Below are 21,709 nucleotides of genomic sequence, written 5' to 3'. Positions count from 1 at the left end.
AATGTGGATGTTTGCTTTCCACTATGTAAATTATATTAAAACAGTCAAGTTTGTTTTAACAGCTCTGCCAGTGACACAATTCATTTTATACAACCATGTGTCCTCGACTTTTTATTTTTCTTCTTCTTTTTTTTCTTTACATTATTATTGTCCGTGAAATGAACTCTGATTTTTGCATCAGAGAATAGGGTTTAATGTTCAACAAAATTGTGCAACCTGCAGTTGCCCCATCTATACCACCGGCCGTGTCCTACACCAAGCGCACGCAGGCCAACAGTGTGGAGGGAGAAAAGAAAGAGGAGTGGGATGCGGGTCGTAAGGTCCCCACCTCCAGCTCCAAAGGAGACATGGCCGTGTCACCGCTGACCACACAAGAGCGCAGGAAGTATTCTACAGCCTCAGGGGTGAGACATCACACACTAAGGTTATGCAGAGGGGTCTTGATAAAAGTGACAATTAAATATTATTTGCAGTCCTGTTGAGGAAAGGGAGATGGATTTGTAATAGTTTGTGTTAACAGGAAGTCTCATTTTAAGTTGTAAATTAAAGACATTGCAGGGAGGATATCTAACCCGTTTTTTTTTTTTTTTTTGCATGTGTGAATCAACAGAACAGCACAAGCGGGGGAATGACGCGGAGGAATACGTATGTGTGTGAGCGTGCCAGCACAGATCGTTATTCGGCTATTCCTAATGGCAAGGACAGCAGGTGAGCACCAGTGTTATGGTCCATTAAGGGGAAATCAATGCCCTTTAACTGGGCGAGTAGTGAAGATTTTTTGCTGTTATATACTGTCTCTTGGTGTCCAATAACGCAAGGCTGTCAGTTCTGGCTGTCAACCAGCTCAACCAAAACTCATCAACTGCATCCTGATAAATATCTTATAACAATATAAGGCAGAATGAAGAATCAGCAATTACATATTAGACATATAAACCAAAATGTGTGCCATTTATCTATATGGATGTTAAAGTGGTTAAATATTGTACTGCCCCTAGTCAGAGTTTGTCAGAATGTTTTTTTTTTTATTGATCACAAACACAGTGGGTGGCATAAGAAACACACGTGGTTCTTCTTTCTTCCAGTCTGACTGAGATGTCTGCTTCTGGTAGTGGCTCCTCTGTGTCACCTGGAGCTTCCTCAGCACTGGCCTCAGCTAGGCCGCGTCATGTGAAGTCCATGTCCGCCTCAAGCCATCCCACAAAGTCCCCGTTGCCCCCAATAGAGGATAATGCAGAGTACAAGGGGTGAGAGCCTATTTACCACTCAGCCTATCTACTCACTTCAGTTTACTTCAAACATTTTTCTATAGCACTTTTAACAATAGACAGTTTAACATGGTTGCAAAGCAGGTTTACAGGTTTTAAAGTTTCGATAGAAATTGAAAATTCTATCCTTTTTTGTTATTATCCCAATTGTAACTTGGCATAAACTGCATATATAATGTGTTTTTTCTGACTGATGATAAAAGAGGCTTTGGATTGTTCATTTACAGTTGTTTTCATGCGGCTCATTCAGCTATCCTATCGCTTTATTAAAACTACCATTGTTGTCTCTCTTTTTCTTTCTTTAGCCCCAGCTCCAGGGCACCTGCTGCATCTCCATCGACCCACAGCATCAGCAGCGTGACCCCAGACCGAACACGTTTCCCTCGTGGCACATCTACACGCAGCACCTTTCACGGAGCCCAGCTAAGGGAACGGCGTAGTGCAACCTACAACGGACCGCCTGCCTCTCCCACGCTCTCGCACGACACAGGAGCACTAGTCCACACTCGAAGGGGCACTTCAACGGGCATCATCGGTAAAATCACCTCCAAGTTTGTGCGTAGGTGAGTTGGACAAACCTCTCCATCACCCTGAGGATAAACCACAGTTGGCAGCATGACAAAGGCTTAGTGGTTAGCACTGTAGCCATGCATCTTCTGGGTTGGGGGTTTAAATCAAACTTCTACTCTGTGCTCATAGCACAGCCTGAGTGCAGAATTCTGAATTTTTTTTTAGGAAGTAGAGCTTCCAAAACTGTGTCCATGGGAAGCATGATATGTCAATTAACGTGTGAGTGAAGTAATTGTGCATACCAATAGTCACTCAGAAGTGATTCAGGAAAAGAAGGAAACAGCAACCTATGTTTAAGTTAGCCAGGCCTTGTTATTGATTATTACTTAAATTACTTTTTGTAAAAAGCACTTTTTATCTCTAAATGTTTCTATAAAACTACGTGTTACAGGAAACCCACTCAACTACAGGGATTATACTGTAGGATGATGGGTGTGGCCACTAACACATGTTCATTATGCTGAGTTTTCAATTTCACTGACCATGACTCACACTGTAAAACGGACTTAATTTTCATCAGTTGTTCAGTTCTGTCCAGCTTGGTGGAAAACCCAGACATCTCCCTTCATCTGCATGTCAGTGTCTCAGTGTTGGACTTTCTTTAAATCTCCAGTGCTGCTGTGACATGATAATCGTCACTGCTCTGATCTGACTGCAGATGTTCAACCAGAGAGCCTAATATTCCATGTCCTAAAAGTGTGGGGTCTATGAGCAGTGTACCTGCTGCAGTGTTTAAAAGACTGAAAGCCTACAGTATAGCCACATTTTATTAATCTGATTAAGCAGGAATGCACAAGCACTGCAGCACTGCAGTCATTTCAGTGGTTTTATAGCTGATGCTTGAACAGCAGATATTCTCATTAATGCAATTACTCGATTTTATCCCTAATTTAGTTGTGGCCAAACCCCCCCCATCACTAGGAGGATCCCACATTAAGGCTACTACTACCATTTAGCCGGGAGGGCCGAAGACTATCACGTGTTTTCTCCGAACCGCGTGACGCCAGCTGACCGCATCTTTTCGAACTACTTGCTCACGCACTGTTAGGGGCGAGGTAACACACTCGGAGGAAAGCGCTAGCCGCTCCTTCCGTGTGCGCGAGCTCACAGACACCCCTGATTGGCTGTAGAGCCGTGATTAATGTGGGAGCACAAAGTACCTCTCATCCATCCCCTTCTGAGAGAGCTCGGCCAATCAGCTTTCTCTAGACCTCCGGCTGTGAGAGGTAACAGCATCACCTGGGGATCGAACCAGCGATCTCCGAATGATAGGGCGAGGGCTTTACCACTGCGCCACTCGGAGGACCCTCTATGTCTTTTTCTATTAATATTTTTGCGTTATGGAAAGGATTATCAGAATTTCCATTATTCTTATGGATAAAAATTAGTTTGATATACAAGTGCTTTGATATACAGTACAAGTACACTTTCCGGAGCGAATTATGAACTAAGCCATCAGTGGCTTTCTTAAGTGCTGGAATTCAAACACTAGCAGCAAACCTGAGCTCACACTCCTCATTTTGGTGCAGATGTCCCTGTCACTTTTTGGTTCTGATGCGAATTCCTTTCACAGACACTTTTTGGATTGAATTTAGATTTTTCTTTCTTTTTTTTTTGTGTGTGTGTGTGTGTGTGTGTGTGTGTGTGTGTGTGTGTGTGTGTGTGTGTGTGTGTGTGTGTGTGTAGGTAATTTTATTCTTTTTTGATTATGAACATACAGAGAACATATGTACATAAAGAAATTGTGTTGCGAAGTACCTGCCAATATACACAATAGCCCTAAAAGTGCTGTATGCTTTTTCTCTTGTAGAACTCTTTCTTTCAGGGCCTCAGGGAGGTAGGAGGTGGTGTTCAGTGACTTTTTCTGAAGTTGAGCCGGATTTATTTATTTATTTTTATTTTTTGTAAAAAAAACAACAAAAAAAAAAAACACTTTTCTACATACTAGTATTTGTTGTTTGATTACCGATTTCTTCCCACTGTTTAACCCCAGAATCCTGCTTGGTGGTGTATCTTTGTGCATGCCCAGCTGAATTGTCAGTAATAATGCTTAAGAAATAAATTTTTAAACAGAGAAATTCCTCGTGTGAAAGAAATGAAGCAGTGTGTCCATGTACATGTGTGGAATGCTAAATGTCTTGTGTCAGCCTAGATATTGTTCACTTTTGATGTTCTTTCCCAAAGCCAAAGTGTGATAATGTCAGGAAAGGAATTTCACAAACAAAAGGAACATAAAGGTTACAGATGTTATAGCATTCATGCTGGAGTTACAGTATGAAACACATTTTCACATAGTTTACAGGTTTTAAAAATGGTTGCAAGAAGAGGCACACAAAACAAGGACAGACTAGAAAACAAGAGATGCATACAGTATATAAAATTAGATGGCTCTTAGAGTAGTAGTAGTATGAGTGATATAACTGTAAATAATTACATTAGTGGATAAACACTTTAGGCACCTTCAACTATTTTAGGATAAGATATATAGCGAATGATTTCAAAACATCTCTCCCTCTCTCATATTAGTGCTGTCAATCGATTATCTACTGTAGTTAATCACTGTGATTAATCCAGTGGTTCTCAAACATTTTCTGTCATTCCCCACTTAAGGGGGTGGGTGAATTTTCAAGCCCCACTTGTCAACAAAATGATAACGAAAAACGGCCAAGTGTACTATTTATTGAAAAATCAATCAATTTCTAAACCAGTAAGATCAAATAACACCAAGTTCAAAACAGATAAAATACACGTGCAATTGTCATAACAGGCTTACTTCATCACTTATCTAGAGCTTTCTTTCAAAGAAGTTGAGTGGCTTATTAACGTGACTGGGGTGTGTTGTCTCTAAGTGTCTTCCTACTTGTCTCATGCTGTCTGCTGCCAGCGGTTTAAGACACAATACACACAGAGGTCTCTCCTCTGCCCCCACCATCCCAACCATGAATCCAAGCGCAACATAGGCTTCATCATGTTTTCCTTTCGGCTGGATTTTTGGTTGATTAGGCTGATGATGCTGAATCACCTGCTTTTTGGTGGTCCATGTAACAAATGTATCCATTGATGTTATTATGCTCACTACATACAGTTCGCTACTGTGTTATGGTCTAAAATGCCCCCGACCTAGGCCACGGATTGCCCACCTAAATTCATAGGTTTATGGTTTACAAATTACAAATTATAACAAATGAATTTAATTATAAAGTAAGCAATATAAAAAAAGGTTGTATAGGGGAAAAATATATAAATTATATATTTTTTCATATACCACATGTATATTTTTATATTGCTTATTTTATAATAAAAATCATTTCCTGTAATTTTTCACCACAAACAATATTTATTTAGTGTAATTTGTGATAAGTAATTTATTTGTACATTGACAAACCCCAACAAAATAAATGTGCCATAAAATAATCATTTTGGGGATTTGTATTAATCGTCTCGACGAGTGTCATGTGCCTAGGGTTAATTATAATAGTAATAATATATTTGATAATAGTAAACCTTTGAATGCATGTCCTAATATAATAATTGGTAGAGATTATGTAGGGGGGCAATCCGTGGCAGGGGGGCACTTTAGCGCATAACACCGGTTTGTGTCCGCGGTAAAGTTAGTTTTATATTCGCATGTCCGAATTCAACAGCTGCGTAAATAAACCCGCAAATAAGATACCCAGATATATTTCCTCTCTACATTGTCTTTAAGCTCCATCCGCCTTAAATTATACATGTTTAAAAGCATAAACACCATTATTCTCTACGGCGCAACGAATGATTTAGGGATCATCGCTAAATGCAGCACACCAACAAAAAGCGTAGAACGATATTGATCTTCCCTTTTGTTTGGCGCCTGAAGGATCAAAAAGCTACTTTGTTGCCGCACTGGAAACTAGAAATGCCAGACTAGTACTGCCTGATAAAATATAAATTTTTAACAAAAATACAGAAACATCAGCATACACATTGGATTAAATGAAATTACATATATAATACCGAATGTTTCCTTATATATTGTTCCTATGCAATTAACATGCCGACGTTAAACCGTTATTGTTGCACTATGATTCCACTTTTTCTCTGATGTTATTTTAATTTACTTGTATTAATGATCCATTTCTTTGTGTGTCATTATTTAGTTTCGAGTGCCCGATAAAGAAAATAAAGATTAAATAAATCAATAAAGAAAAGCATGAATTAGAATAGGTACTTTACTATTATTTTCCTCTAATTTCCTCCCGTTCATTGCGCCCCACCTGTCATATCTGTATTCCCCACTAGGGGGCGCACCCCACACTTTGAGAACCACTGGATTAATCACAACTACTTATGATTTTAATACTCAGATTTACTGGTATTATGAATGTGCAATGTTGGAATAAAGAAATACATGAAAAACTGGTTAAAGGAAACAGATTTTGTAGTTTTATAATATCTCAAATATTAACATTTAACAAATATTAAATTAAAATCTATCAAATGGGACAGTACTGCATGCAGTGCTTGGGTAGTATGGGGTGTGGAAACCCCTGTGTGCCAAGTTCTGATTTGTTACATGCAGCAATTTGTCAAAATGTACTGCTCTTCTATGTATCTCTTCTACCCTAATTTTGGCAGTCTTTTAAAAAAAAAAACAAAAAAAACAATTTTTTATGCTTGTTATATAATATTAACCAAACTGATGAACATAGTGTTGGCATCATCATAACAAAAAGTTTTAGTCTAAGCATTACAGAATGGAAATAACAAATTTTTGGACCATTATTGGTTAGCGTTCAGTCACATCTGTTGTACATCATTGTGTCAGGCATAGCAAAATCTGTGGCAAATGTGCTTTATTACATTGAACATGTAGTATTAAAGGTATCAGAATTAGTAGTTTGCGCTGCATTCCACTTAGTGTGTACTTTAATTACTGTGATATCCCGTTAAAGGCAGCCGTTGCATTAATACTGCATGAAATATTTACCACCGATGCCCTTGTGCATCACTTGTTCCATGCCCTGATGTGTTTTGGTAGTTTCCTATTTCCTTTTGTGTCTCAATCTGAACTTTTAACTGTCTTTAAGGCTACCCAGTGAAGGAGAGGCCAGATGCAGAACAAACAGCTTGAGGTGAGACATCACTGAAGTGTCGCCTGTGTAGATTTTTTTTTCATTTCTTTTAATTTGTCAGTGTGAGGATTACATCTTTGACAAGTGGTTTGGCCAAATGGGGGCAGTATTGCATCAGTAAAATCTTTGTAATTTATGCACTAACACAGCCTTTATGTGACACATCTTATGGCATGCTTGCATGTTGTCTCAACAGGACGGTTGCTGGCATATGAAGGTCCACATTCCTATTATAAATATTTTAAAAGTTAAAAATGAACACAGGTACACATTCATGTGCGATTATGTGTTTTATTATTGTTCGTGACAGCTGAGTTTTCCCCCTTTAAAAAAAAAAAAAGTCCATAAATATGCAGGCACCTACAGTACATGCTTTTCTAATAACTGTTTGTTTAAAGCATGGTTTGCATTTCTCCTGCTGATGTATACCTGTGAAAACATATGTATTGTATTTGTTGCGTGCTGCCATACACATAGGTGTCTCAGTTCATTCTTGCATATAATTTGAATGTGTCCACCAGCAGCAGAAAATGAAAAGCTAATGAAGAGAGTCACTGTAAATTGACTGAAGAAAAGAATTGTAATAATATTCTATATTACTTTTCACATCACCGATCTCATCCACTTACCGTAGGTATAAGTTTCGCAGATGGGAATTAACAAGAAAAGTTTTAAAACATTCTGAATTGTCTTGAAAATATCATGTAATCAGAATGAGTATATAATCGGCTAAAACATGGTATTAGGGTGAAAACGCCTCTCGTCTATGTGAAAAATAAATTTTCAGATAGGATCATGTAACAACATTTTTCATAGTACTTAATTCTTCTCATCTCCTGATCCATGCTTCATTTTTTGCATACACCTTTATATTTTTGTCAGGTAAAAATAAACACATTTGCTAATTACAATTTCATGCCAATTTTAAATGCAAAATTGTTTAAATATTGCAGCATAAATTTGACACTAATAATTTGACACTTTAATTTATCATTAAAGCAGAATTTTTACAGGTCAAATTCTTCTAAAAGCGTACACCAATTTTAGTAAATATTAATAATTTGCATTTTAAATTATTATTGTTTGAAGCCAGACAGTATAATGATGAAAAATTGCCATTTTGGGGGCAAAGGTTTCTCCAAAATGGCTGAAGTTAGCATCTTGAAATTTTTAGGGAAGCATTGGTCACTTCTGTGTTGCATAAACTTTAGAAAAAGCTTCTTTAGCACACACATTTTCTGTTTTATTTGTATATTAAAAAAATCAGCACCAGTACTGTGTTTTGGTCAAATAAAAATTACATGATGAAATCAACAGCAGCAGAGCTAACAAAGTTTATCTGAAGGTTGGATGATGCATCACACACATTAACTTCAGTGCAGATTTATTAACATGCATAAATTGTCTCAATATTTAGGATGAGATCTTATTTCAAATAGCGCCTAACATTCTCCTGGGGGTTGTGTTCATCCTCAGGAGCGGGTCAGGAGAACCTAAGGATGATGGGCGTGATTCTAAGCCAAGATCCCTCCGCTTTACATGGAGCATGAAGACCACGTCATCTATGGAGCCAGGAGACATGATGCGAGAAATCCGCAAGGTGCTAGACGCCAACAATTGTGACTACGAGCAGCGCGAGCGCTTCTTGCTCTTCTGCGTTCATGGAGATGCCCGTCAGGACAGCCTCGTCCAGTGGGAGATGGAAGTATGCAAGCTGCCCCGCCTCTCTCTCAATGGCGTCCGCTTCAAGCGCATCTCGGGCACCTCCATTGCCTTTAAAAACATTGCATCCAAAATAGCCAATGAGCTGAAGCTGTGACCGGCATTAAAAAAAACAAAACGGGGAGCAAATCCGCCTTGCTACATTGATGTCTACATTCCCAGTTAGTTCGGGCACCATTTTGAGTTTACTGCTTTCTGAAGCTACTGCTGTATGGTTTGACCAGTGGATTTAAAAAGATGAGGAATGAGCATCCATGATTTCCCCAGTTCTCTTCTTTTCTCTCAACATATACGCAAGGTTAACATAACCATCTTTGCAATAATAATGAAAACCCTTTCAGGGTCAGCAGGTTGGTGTTCCTTTACAGAACTACCTTTGTAGGCTAAAGCAGAGACTTTAAATGCTACTTTTTCCACATGTACAGTTAAGATACAGAATGTTTTGTTGAATTGTTCATAGACTTGTATAATACAAGACTTTTTCAGCCTATGTATCTGAAGGTGTTGTATAGTATTGAGTTCTGCACAGAAAATTTGTTAAATGTCTTACTGTTTTGTTTAGCTTTTTGCTTTTCTTATAAAATTTTAGATTTTTTTTTTTTGCCTCTGCCATGTGACATTTTAATCCTTCTTTTATAAATTTTTTTCACTTTTCAACAGGATGTAGAACCAGTAGATCAGTGGCGAGTTACTAAATAACAGTGTTTCATAAAGCAGGCTGTGCACATTCCAAAGGCAAATTGTTTTATCCCGTTTAATTCTTTTGTTCAAGTCCCAGTTGTGATATAAGTTTGACACACTCCCATTCCTTGTATGCTGAAAAGGGATATACGAAGGGCGTTCAAGACAAACTGGGATTTGTGGTGAAATTTCTCGTAAATTAAGACATAAAACAGATTAACCTTTACAAAAGACTTCAAGCACAGTATGGTGATGACTTCACCGCAATAAAAAAAAAATTGTCCAGAGACTTTACAGAAGACCGTACATCCGTCAATAAGGCGGCTCAGAGCCCACTGCAGTTGTTCCTTTGAGCATTCAGCGAGTGGAACACCTGATCCATGATAGTCAACAAATAACTTGTCGCCAACCTGCGGTAGAAGCACATCTGTCTGTGGGAACGGCGCACTCCAACCATTTCCACAGGAGCACGGCTGGGAGTTATCGCCACATCCCTCATACAGTCCTGACGCTCCGAGCCATTTCCACATTTTTGTGCCATTAAAGGAGTTCCTGGGACTTTGAGACATGAAGCAAGGAGTATGAGCAAGGAGTTCTCAGGTCTCCGAGGCCTGAGAAAACTTTCTACCTTGATTATATCCAAGCATTAGTAAAACGCTAGGATAAGTGCATTAGTGTAGCTGGGGATTATATGGAAAAATAAAACAAGTTTTTACTCTCATAATTGTGCAAACAAGAAGTCCCAGTTTGACTTGAGCATCTTGCAAAGCTTTGAATTAATTGAGGGATAACACTGTAGTTGTAGCAGATGTAGCCCTATTAGGAACAGGAGTGGAACAGGGTTGGTTAAACATGATTATCTTTTAGCAGTTTCTTTGAGTTTTATTTGATTTCATCTCATTTTCTCTGAAGATGTTCTGTTTATTTATTACAGTTTCTGCACCACCTTTACTACGCTGCTTTAACTTGTCAAGTAGGATGTGACATTTGTTTTTAAAGATGTACTTTCATTTGTTCCTTTTGTAATTAGTGATGCTGGAGACAACAGTGATAATGATGCTGGTGGTGATGTGTAAGACCACTTGTGCTGGAACATTTCCTCTTGTTCCTGTGTAATGAGGTAATGAGGGTTTAAATGTGCAATGCTTTTGTTGTATTACTGTAATTCAAACACAGAAAAACATCCCTGACTGCACACATTTCACGAGAATGATTGTGTTTAGTTTGCTTATTTAAAACATGGGTTTAAGCTGTGATCTGATTAAGCTGATCCTTGAGGAGCGTGACGTTTCATGTTGTAACGGTACATTTCCTGAGCAGACGCTTGAAGGTGTTTGGAGAGACGGTAGAGATTTACTAAAAATGCAACTACCCATTCGGCCCCCAATCCTCCCAGTCATTTCACTACCACCGCCCCTGTACACCCTCCAATCAGTGTAGTACTGTACAGTTCTCAATAAAGTCTCATGGGTCATAAAGGTTCAGTCTCACTGGTGCACATTAAAGCTTACTTGAAATGAGATTCTGAGCCTAAATGTCTGTTTTTTTATGATATTTTTTTTGTTATACTTTTGTAGTAATGTTGGTCCTTTTAGTGCTGTTTAGAATCGATTTCTTAAATCTTCAGTCAGGTTGTTCCAATAGTTGCAGCGGTTTAATACAAGTTGTGCTGTTAAAGGAAAATGTTATTCCTTTTATGCTGCAACAATTTGTCAAGTATTCAAATGTCAGTTTATCTCTGTTTAGAAGTACATTTAATGTTGTGCAATCGCCATAAAACAAGTTACATACAATCATTTTTGTTTTCCTCTCTCTCCTTCTCATATGATAAATGCCTCTTGTCACATAACTTAGAAACTGTAAACCACAAAGCCCTTCATAGGGAAGCTCTCCCACTGCAGGTAAACCTAACAAGAAGAGGAAACATTTTCACCTAAATACGAAAATCACATTAAATCTCTTTACAGTAATATTTTTTCGGTTAATGTTTTACTTACACAAACCAAACATGATGTCACATAAAAATCTAATGATTATTGGTGTTAGATTATGTGGACCATCCAGCATTAATTTCCTGTGCAAGTTCCTACTGTACAAATTATAACCTATTAAATGAGCACATTAACAAATCTTTACAGGTCAGAGCTGTTATAGAAAAACAAGTTTTTCCAACCATTTGATAATTCAGCTTTGGTGTAATGCATTTTAGTTGAAAGCCTGTACATACAGAGATCAGTAAGGTCCACATTGGAATCAGCTCAAATTATAACTACAAAATTATTTTAGAGAACTGTTTCAATGAGATACACAGTAACTATAAATATCTTTGTGAAAACTTTCCAGCGGTACTACTAGTCTTGAAAGAACATGTCGTGATTCTACTTCTGTGCAGGCACCAGGTCATCAATGTCCACTTTGTCCTCCAGTCTCTTCTCAATCCTGATGAGAAGTTTAACCCCATCCACCACAAGCTGTGTAAACTCCACTTCTGAGAGCCCAATGGTTTGTTGGTTGCTTATTTTGTACAATCCGTTCGAGTCTGTGTAGACAGAGGACATGCAACACTTTAAACTGTACCATCTTTGAATTTATAACTAACATCTGAATGGGAACAATTAAATACGATTCTTTTTTTTATTAATTTTTATACATTCAGATGAGACTCTAATGGGGACAAAAAAAACAACTAATTTTTGTCTTCTTTTTTTGTTGACAACAAAAAGCCAAGCCAATAAAATCTTCCCCTTGTGATTTCATATAAGAGGACACCCTCCCCAGCCTATTGCTGAGCTTTACTTTTCTGTAATGGGTGTGACTCAGCAGTGGCTCTTTTACTGTACATAGGCACTGATAAATTGTGTTTTTAAATACTATTTACCAGCAGTTGCGTATTGTATTATCTTTGTTTTTCTTCTGTCGTAATAGTGCTTTGGTACTTACAGAATACAAAGGAATTAACTAACAATAAAGTATGTGGTTGATTAGACAGTAACTCAAACCAGGCTTTTAACCCATAGTTGGTAAACACTTTGCTTACAGCATTTTTCATGAATGGTTAACCAAATGCATACCGTCTGCCTCCATTCGAAGTCTCAGTCTGTCCAGGATATAGCTCAGGTTTTTGTGCTCTGGAAGGTGGATCAGCCTGACAGTGACGGTGGCCTTCAGACCTGTGCCCACCTCCGCTGGCGAACTCACCACCCATCCCAGGTGAGGCTTCCAGATAAACGAGTGCCTTAGTTTATTATATATTGCTTCCAACTGAGAAGAAAACATGAAGGAGGAACACAGTGTCATGTGTAATCAGTCATCAATAAGTGGCCTTAACCAAGTCTCACCTTTACTAGGTTGATGCATATGGATGCAAAAGCCTCCTGAATATTGGCATCACTTCTGGAAGAAACCAGTTTCAGATGATCTTCCATGTTCATCCAAATTGCCAGGCTCCTGTTCTCACTTATCCTGTAAGGTGGTAAGATGCATACTTTCATGAAGATGAGCCAAACAGGAAAGCCACTGTTATACGCTTCAGCATCAGAGCCTTGCCATATTAATACATCAGCCATTCAACAAATTTTCATAAAGTTCTAATTCAAAGCTTTACACTGACATACAGACAGACAGAAATTTTTCTGCAACTGATTTTGGGTTCTTCAAAGTGTGAAACAAAGATATTATTGAAAGAGCGAGTTCTGATCAATGTTTATTTATTTATTTGTATAAAAAATATAAAAATTATTTTGATCGGAATATTGTCTTATTTATGAACTGCAAGATTAGACAATACTGTGTAAATTGATGCGTATTATAATTTAGTTCTACAAGAGAGTTTTCTCTTTAAATATCATCTAGTCTATGAAACCCTGTCTAGTAGATTTGTGTATTTTTGTGAAACGTTTTGTAACGATGTTAGTGTGTCCATCCAGCATAACACAATGTATGGCATTTGGTGAGTTTTACCACAATGCCCGTGCATCAGGCCAATCACGGGCCACACCGATCTTCATTAATGTACTAGACGGGACATCCAGGATCAGCCCCTTATCTTCTGATTCTTGGTTTAGCTCCTCCATTGAGTAAAGCTTGCCTGGGAGTTCTTCACCAAGTTGGTCGAGAGCTGGAAAACCAATCATTTTTGCTAGTATGACTTTGGTTGTGTTTAAATTATAAATACAGAGGATCATTAACACATGCCATTGTACTGCACTGACTGTTCTTGCACTGTGCTGACTCAATTAACACTGTACTGTATTTTTACAGTTTATTGCAGTACCTTTTTTGGCCAGTGTGAGGAGCTGTCTCCGCTCCCCTCGGCTGCAGTGTGTGGGGAAGCTGAAGTCCTCAATGCAGCGGGAAGCGCTCACTTCACAGCTCACAGCATACGCTTGGTCAAAGTCATCACCTCCCTACACACACACACACACACACTCATATTAATGAGCCACAAGTGGCATACAGTACTGTGCAAAAGTCTTGAGCCACCACTAATTTCTTTATATAAAATAAAATAATTTAATTTAATTTAATTTCATGCAAAGTGCCAAAAGGTACAATTTAAAAATTGGGTCGTTTTTTTAATATAACAACCTCAGCAGCAGCCTCATTTCCCCTCTCATCTGTTCCAACCACTCAGTATTCAGCATCATCAGTATATTAATCACCGTCCTAATCATCTGTCATCATCTGTACCTTTTTCTCACTGGTTTATAGGTCACTGTGTGGCTTAACAAACTAAAACATTTTTTTTTAATGTGAAGAAATGAGGAGCAGCTCAAGACTTTTGCATGCAAAGACTGAAGTGTAATCTGACATGCTCTTAGAGGAAAATAATCAACAGGGTTATATATAATGTGTGATGTTACCACACTGAAGTGATCATTGTCATACTGTATATTACCATGACATGATTAAAGTTATGTTTTATTTCTTTGAATCACCCTATATTATATATTTACAAAAACATATACGTTTAGAATCAACCCTTGCCATTTATTATTACTTTAATTCAATTCTCAAATGTGACATCATACGTTCTTCTTTTTCTGTTATATTTAATGTTGTGCAACACCAGTGAAATCAACATCACTTTTTGTTTTTCCTTTGCATAATTATACATCAAGAGATTTGTATCCAAGATTGCAGCTTGTTCAGTCACAACGCAGAAATTTGAAAATATGTAGTTGTCTGTTTTTATTTATCTTACAGGAAGTACATGTCAGTTTTCACCTCTGGTTTAAAGCTGTCATAGGATAGGGGAGGGCTTTTGGTGAATTAGCTGTTACAATAAGGTTATAAACTTGTGTCTGGGCTGCTCTTATAGAAAAATGATCAACACCGTCTGACCAAAGCAAGATTTAAAAAAATAATAATAATCTGTAGCTATGGTATAAAATGATGTACTGTACTATAACTAACACTCACCTTGAGGTTGTCATAATTGAAGTCACTCTTTTGTGTAACGTGACTAAGCACCTTGTAGCTGTGGTAGGCTTCAATGACGCGATCGAAAAAGTCACAGAAGAGAATGTAGGATTGGGCATCACCAGCTAAACAGCCCACAGTCAAGGGCCCTGTCCTCGTTCCTGCGTCATAGACAGAAATTGGCACAGTTCCGTTTAGAACCGCAATCACGCAGTGGTTTATTTCTGCCTCCTCAGCCCACTTCACTTGTTAATGCTGAAGCTTATTAAAGTGTTTAACGTTTAGTTATTTAGGGCCATTCAGACAATCTGTAGGGTGACTAAGTTCACTGAGAAGTCTTTTGAATGAACTGAGAGTACTGTACTTTCATAGAAGAAATGCATAGTTATCATCATATCATCCTCATCCATTACCTTTTTGGACTACAGGATATAAGAGCTGGACACTAAGGATGTAACAGTTTTGCGAATATTACACAATTAAGGATTTTTTTTTTTTTTTACCCAACTATAGTCAAATTGCTGGTGTTTTATTGGAGGTGTTACAAAGAACTGTCTAAAAAATTCAGTGACTATGGTGTTTGTGATGTCCATAGCGTCTTTGGAGGAGACAGAGTCTTCCTTAAACAGACCTTTTCGATCAGGATAGAAATGTTTTATTGTAGGATAACGGTGATTAACTTTTTTTTCTGTGTGTAAAATTACTCTTCTCTCTCAGAGGATAAATTGATCTACAGTATTATTGCCTTCACAGCACAACAGAGCTAGAGGGTTTCTTCCTTTAATTTATCACATGCCTGTTGGGATACAATAAGCTAACAGCAAATGTTTGCATTCCAAATGACTTTGGCAGTTATCTTCAATAAAAAGCTCAAAAATCCTATACACTCTTCAAACATTGAATATAAGAGTACACAACTTTGCATGCAGGTTGGGGCGGGAGGGATTAGTGTGTCTAAACCACTAACAGATAGGGTAAGGCAATCTCTTAGATCATTTTCCCTGATCTACAGGGTGGGCGATAAGTACATGTATTTCCATACACACTTCTACTCGTCAAGCATGTTACTATCGTGCCTATGATGCTTCACATGAATTGTTTACGCATTTTGTTACACATGGTGGTAACTAAAAAGACGCCAACCTCTGATTAGTATCAGGTATCAGCTGATTCGTAGAGATCGTTATCAGATTAACCATAGAAAGGTTTGGTTCATCCTTTTACTGTGAGATTAGACTATATAGAATATACAGTGGGGCAAAAAAGTATTTAGTCAGCCACCAACTGTGCAAGTTCTCCCACTTAAAAAGATGAGAGAGGCCTGTAATTTTCATCATAGGTATACCTCAAATATGAGAGAAATAAGAAAGAAAAATCCATAAAATCATATTGTAGGATTTTTAAACAATTTATTTGCAAATTATGGTTTGAGGTTGTAGACAGGTGTCTTTTATACTGATAACAGATGCCATTAATACAGGTAACGAGTGGAGGACAGAGGAGCCTCTTAAAGAAGAAGTTACAGGTCTGTGAGAGCCAGAAATCTTGCTTGTTTGTAGATGACCAAATACTTATTTTCTACCAGAATTTGCAAATAATTTTTTTCAAAATCCTACAATGTGATTTTCTGGATCTTTTTATTTATAGTTGAGGGATACCTATGATAAAAATTACAGGCCTCTCTCATCTTTTTAAGTGGGAGAACTTGCACAATTGGTGGCTGACTAAATACTTTTTTTCCCCACTGTAGTTTATGGCATCCGATTAGTGCTCTGGAGTGCTGTGATTCAGGTTTAGTTTCCAGTTTCCACTTCACCGAGCATTTTTTGTTTTACTCAATTTTCTTCCTTTCGATTTCCTTTGAATCATCAGTAGAGGTACATTTTTAGATCAAGTGTCAAATCTCTCATTCTTAAAGATTGTGTAAAATTTTACAACAGAAGAGTTTCAGCTAGAAGCTCTGCTGAAATCTAAACTCGTTAACTAGCAAAAGACCACTTGACAAGTTTTCGATCTAAGAATATACTGTAAAACCAATCTACTCAGAGAAAGTCATTTTGAAACATGTTCTTAAAAAAACAACCTGGTAATTGTGAGGTGTGTGATGTGAACCCGTAATTGTGCTGAGCTGGTTATGAGTCATTCTTCCTCCGCATCATGAGTACCCTTTGATCTCCCTTAGAAAAAGTAAGTGTGATTTTTCCGATGCCCAAATGACTCTTTATAAATGGAATTGTCCAGTGGAGTGGTTCTGAGCCAACAAGAGTACTGTACTGTAGTAAAATTATTTACATTTACATAAGATAAATAATTACCTATTGGCTTGTTTGATGTTTTTTTTAACAACATATCCTGTGTTGTGTTCTTTATTCCTCTTTTTACGGACGCAGTTAGCCAACAATTCCTTTTTTTTTTTATTAACAGAATTCACTTTATACGTTTCATCAGTTTAGAGTTACATATTGTCTGAAAAACATATTTGATTACCATGCAACCTATATACAGTCATATTCAAAAGATTTATTGTGGATGTTTAGTGTAAAAACATAATAAAAACATCTGATCATAGCGGGTCTTAGTATAAGGAAAATACAACCTCAGACGGTTGTCAATTTTCACTGTGCAATTATTTATTTAACAAAAATGAAAACAAAAAGAAAAAAACAAGTGGCTTATACTAAGTACCCCCGTACTGTTTCCATGGATTTGTTGCAGCCGTTCAGATGTGTGTTTACACCATGCCAAAAAGGAAAGACATAAGCAATGGTCTAAGAGAAGCAATTGTTGCTGCACATCAATCTAGAAAAGATATAAAACTATCTCCAAATGAGAAATAGTGTTTGACAGTAGGAAAATTATTCACAAGTGACTCCAAGGTCAGACAATACAATGTTCTGGGAAATACAAAAAAATGCAAGACTTTCATCTCAGACCCTACGTGCCTCACTGCATGTTAAATCTTAAAGTCTATGACGGCACAATTAGAAGAAGATTGAACAAGTATTGTTTGCTGGAAAAGGGTTGGCATGAGAAAGACCCTTCTGTTTGAACATGGAAGCACAACTGAGGTTCACAAAACTGCATATGAACAAACCACAAGGCCCCTTGAACAATGTCCTTTAGACAGGAACACCTTATACCCACTGTCAAGCATGGCAGTGGAGGTAATGATCTAGGCTTGTTTTTCAGCCACATGCCTGCCGCATGCAGTCGATAAGTTGACTATGAACGCCTCTGTATGCCAGAGTTTTCCAAACGCAAATGTGGGTCCATCTGTCCAATAGCTAAAGCTTGGTCTAAATTGTGTTATGTAACAGGACAAAATGATCCCAAGCACACCAGTAAATCGACATGAGAATGGCTGAAAAAGAAAAGAATCAAGGTTTTGGAATGGCCTAGTCAAAGTCCAAAGACCTCAACTTAGTTAAAATGATGTGGCAGGATCCAAGCAAAAAGTCCAAAGACCTCAATAAACTGAAGCAATGTTGTAATGAAGAATGGGCCAAAATTTCTCCACAAGAATATGAGAGACTGATACAGTTGTATAGGAAACGTTTACTGTAGTTCAAGTTATTGTATCATGGAGGGTACTTAGTATTGGCCACATGTTTTTGTTAAACAAATATTGGAACGGTGAAATAAGTTAGACACTGTTTCTCTAGGTTTTATGTGCCTAATACTGAGACCTGCTATGATTAGGTGAGTAAAAACTGTTTTTACAGAAAAACAAATAGAATTAAAAGAGGGGGTACTAACTTTTAAACATAACAGTTATTTGCATGAGTGCATGAATATAAACCCACAATTTGAAATACAGATAGCGCCGCTGTTGGAAATTCCATTGTATTTTAACCAATCCAATAATAAACCAATCACCTTTGTCTTCCAGGCCTGGACGAATGATGTCATCAAAGATGACTCCAGTCTCAGTGGCCCGGTTGAACTGGCGTGTGTACATGTGTAGATCAAGCACACGGGCCATGCAGGTGTAGTTTCCATCCAGATTAGGGAACTCTTCTTTGGGACAACCCCTCTTCAGTTTGAGCTTGCTCATGGGATCTGTGGGGATCATGCTCTAAAGAAACGACATGATATGGTGAAAGGAGCTTCTATCAGATTTCATAGCATGGTAACATGAGTGTCATTTTGCCTGCCTGGCTGTGTGACGTATGAGTGCTTTATGTTAAAATCTGTTTTCTATCCTGCATTATTGTGGGAGCGATTGACTGTTAGGCATGTCAAGGTTGCAGATGGCAAAGTTGACATAGAGGAGGTAATCCATTCAATATCATCACGACTAGAACAATGCTTCTGCTTGGCTCTGCACTGCAATATTTTTTTTCTTCTTTTTTTTTTTTGCATAGACCAACCGCAGCAAGGGACTTTCCTCTTGTTTTGCAATGTAAAGTGTTCGGTGTCATTTTTTTGTGAAGGGGAATACCTCGAGCACAGGCCTGTACTTTGTTTCCAGAGGGTACTCCATGGGAGCTGAAAGAGATTATTGATGTTAGCAAGTGCTGCCATGCATAAACACAATAATACTCGTGTGTAATACTAATTCCACTCGGCTTATATATAAATATGTGAGCGCTAAATTTATTTTATTTTATTTTAATATATCACTCATGTATACAGGAATCTCAACATTTTTACAAATAAACACCTATTTTACAGAAAGTAATGAATAGGACAAAGTAGCTAAACTATATTTATACTTGTTTACATGTTGTTGCAAGTCCTTTACAAGTCTGCAGCAGAACGTTGACCTCACCAGCAGCTTTTTTTTTTTTTTCGTTTCCTGTTTTGTTTTGGGGACTTTCTATCTTCAGTCTTATTTTCAGTAAATGAAAGGAACTCTAAATGGGTTTTAGGTCAGGAGACTCAGCCAGTCATTTCATTCTGTAAGGTCTGATTCACTAATGTGCTTAAATACAAATCTTTTTTATTTTTCTGATACTAAATGATTTGTATATTCATATTCATAAATAATATGCGATCTTCAGTAGCATCCCTGATGTATTTTGTAATAATCACTATAATAAAATGTACTTTTATTTATTTATTTATTTTTTTCATTAAACTTCTATCATAGACATGTTGTTCTGCTGATATTTGCACTTGAAGAATTTTGCACTCGCTTTATATCTACCTAATAAGTTGATGCAGCAGTGTTTTAGACTTTTTAATCGTCACAGACTTTTCACAGTTTGCTTACACAGATACATTTCCATAACTCCAACTTTAATGCTAAGACAATTGTCAATGCCACTGCCTCCTTGTGCTCTCAAAATGACTCTGATTGAGACATCAACAATACAAGACCTTTGAAAGTGTGCTGTGGTATCTGATACCAAGATATACAGTAAGTAGCAGATCATTTAATTCCTGTAAGTTATAATGTGGGGCTTCATGGATTGAAATAGTCCAGCACATCCCACTGATGTTTAAGTAGATTGAGATCTGTGGCATTTTGTGGTCAAGTCAACACTTTGATTCCACCAGCTTGCGTTCTTCCCATAGTGCATCCTGGTGCTGTCTCTTCTGGAAGGAATAAATACATACGTCCTCCCTGCTCCAGGGGGTTGAGGGGTAGCTCAGTGGTTAATGCATTAATCTGCAGTTCGCAGGGTCTCAGGTTTAAACCCCTCAACCACCAAGTTGCCACAGTTGGGCCCTTGAGCAAGGCTCTTTACCCTCAACTGCTCAGATGTATAATGGTATAAAAATGTAAGTTGCTCTGGATAAGGGTGTCTGCCAAATGCTATAAATGATTCAGTTTTAATGCTGTGGCTGTTATTCTGCCCTGGCTTTTGGATGTGGGTCAGCATGGGCACTCTGACTGGTCTGCAGCTATGCAATGAGAGCCACCACAAGCAGCGATGCACTTGGTGTTCTAACAATGTTCTGTCACTGCCAGCGTTAACTTTTCCAGCTACAGTAGCTCTTCTGTGAGATTAGATCAGATGCTTCTCACATGCATCAATGATCCTTGGGTGCCCATGACCCCTGTGGTTGGTTCACAGTCCTTTCTTGGCCACCTTTTAGTATGTAATAACTAAATGTATAACCAATATGCAATAAATATTCACTGGCTATCACAGCCAGATAATTACACTTTTTTCTTTATTTCAAACAATAAAACACATCCTTTATATGTATTTGGTGGTGCTTTATATACAGTATAAAGCACCACTTATAATTGTCAATATGTCTGTTATTCTGTGAAATGAACCGTCTCATAGGAATTAATAAAAAAAAAAACGTTAGGTTAGCACCGAAATCACTTAGGACTTTTCAGATATTTTAAGAAAAAAATGTATTCAGTGTATTTTAGGGAAAAGGTTTTCTTTAAGCTGACAAATTTGAAAAACAGCTAAAATGTTACTAACCAGTACACTGGAGTTAAGATACCAAATCGATAGCTACATATAGCTTTGATGCCATGCAGAACGAAGACATGAAGACTTACGTTTGATCAACCATTCTTTCTTTCTCTTCCACATCCTTTCTCATCGGCTGCAGCGTGTGATTGTGGACAGGAATGAAGCACAAGCACTGGCTCATGACAACTGGTCTTAAAATCGAACAAAAGAGCTATGAATAGCCTGGGGGGTCTCATCATCCAAGTGCCTATTATGCCTCCACCTCTGAGACCTGAGCATGCTAGTGTCATGTTACTCAGTTGTAACAGTAGCCTATTTTTGACTTTTGTGTCATGTTTTATTTTGAACCTTACTGTTACATAGTTAGCACTGTTCTGGAACTGTAGGTACTATTCTGTCCTATTAAGGACTCTTGGAAGAAAAAAAGCTGCTCACGTTTGGATATTGATTATTAATGGCCTTACACAGCAGTTGTAGCGACCCTTGTCTCAGCTAGAATCTTTTAGGCTGTGTTACTGCATTCGAGGGGTCTGAATATTTACAGCAGTGCTAA

The 21,709-nt window shown here is 37.8% G+C and overlaps 2 protein-coding genes across 3 annotated transcripts in view; one reads left to right on the top strand and one right to left on the bottom strand.

Annotated features, from left to right (window-relative positions):
* The window catches only part of mark1 (MAP/microtubule affinity-regulating kinase 1), a 44,838-nt gene extending 35,573 nt beyond the window's left edge, over positions 1 to 9,265 (top strand). For both annotated transcript variants that reach the window (XM_053512736.1, XM_053512735.1), the window contains exons 13-18: positions 223 to 404; positions 611 to 708; positions 1,086 to 1,247; positions 1,574 to 1,831; positions 6,905 to 6,949; positions 8,426 to 9,265. In XM_053512736.1, coding sequence (XP_053368711.1) covers positions 223 to 404; positions 611 to 708; positions 1,086 to 1,247; positions 1,574 to 1,831; positions 6,905 to 6,949; positions 8,426 to 8,768 — 1,088 coding nt within the window. In that variant the 3' untranslated portion in view covers positions 8,769 to 9,265. The remainder of the gene's footprint in view (positions 1 to 222; positions 405 to 610; positions 709 to 1,085; positions 1,248 to 1,573; positions 1,832 to 6,904; positions 6,950 to 8,425) is intronic.
* Positions 9,266 to 11,241: 1,976 nt separating this feature from the next.
* On the bottom strand, positions 11,242 to 21,657 carry zgc:172076. Its single transcript, XM_053512740.1, has 9 exons — positions 21,243 to 21,657; positions 19,215 to 19,261; positions 18,650 to 18,848; positions 14,774 to 14,934; positions 13,626 to 13,758; positions 13,313 to 13,469; positions 12,691 to 12,814; positions 12,424 to 12,613; positions 11,242 to 11,891 (listed from the first exon to the last, which is right to left on the bottom strand). Exons 1-9 carry the CDS (start codon positions 21,274 to 21,276, stop codon positions 11,731 to 11,733), a joined length of 1,206 nt encoding a protein of 401 aa, XP_053368715.1. The 5' UTR covers positions 21,277 to 21,657; the 3' UTR covers positions 11,242 to 11,730.
* Between the last annotated feature and the right edge of the window lie 52 nt (positions 21,658 to 21,709).

Source organism: Clarias gariepinus, chromosome 15 (genome assembly GCF_024256425.1).
Source record: "Clarias gariepinus isolate MV-2021 ecotype Netherlands chromosome 15, CGAR_prim_01v2, whole genome shotgun sequence".
Lineage (NCBI taxonomy): Eukaryota > Metazoa > Chordata > Actinopteri > Siluriformes > Clariidae > Clarias > Clarias gariepinus.
The sequence above is the reverse complement of the archived record's forward strand: the minus strand, read 5'-3'. Positions and strand labels throughout refer to the sequence as shown.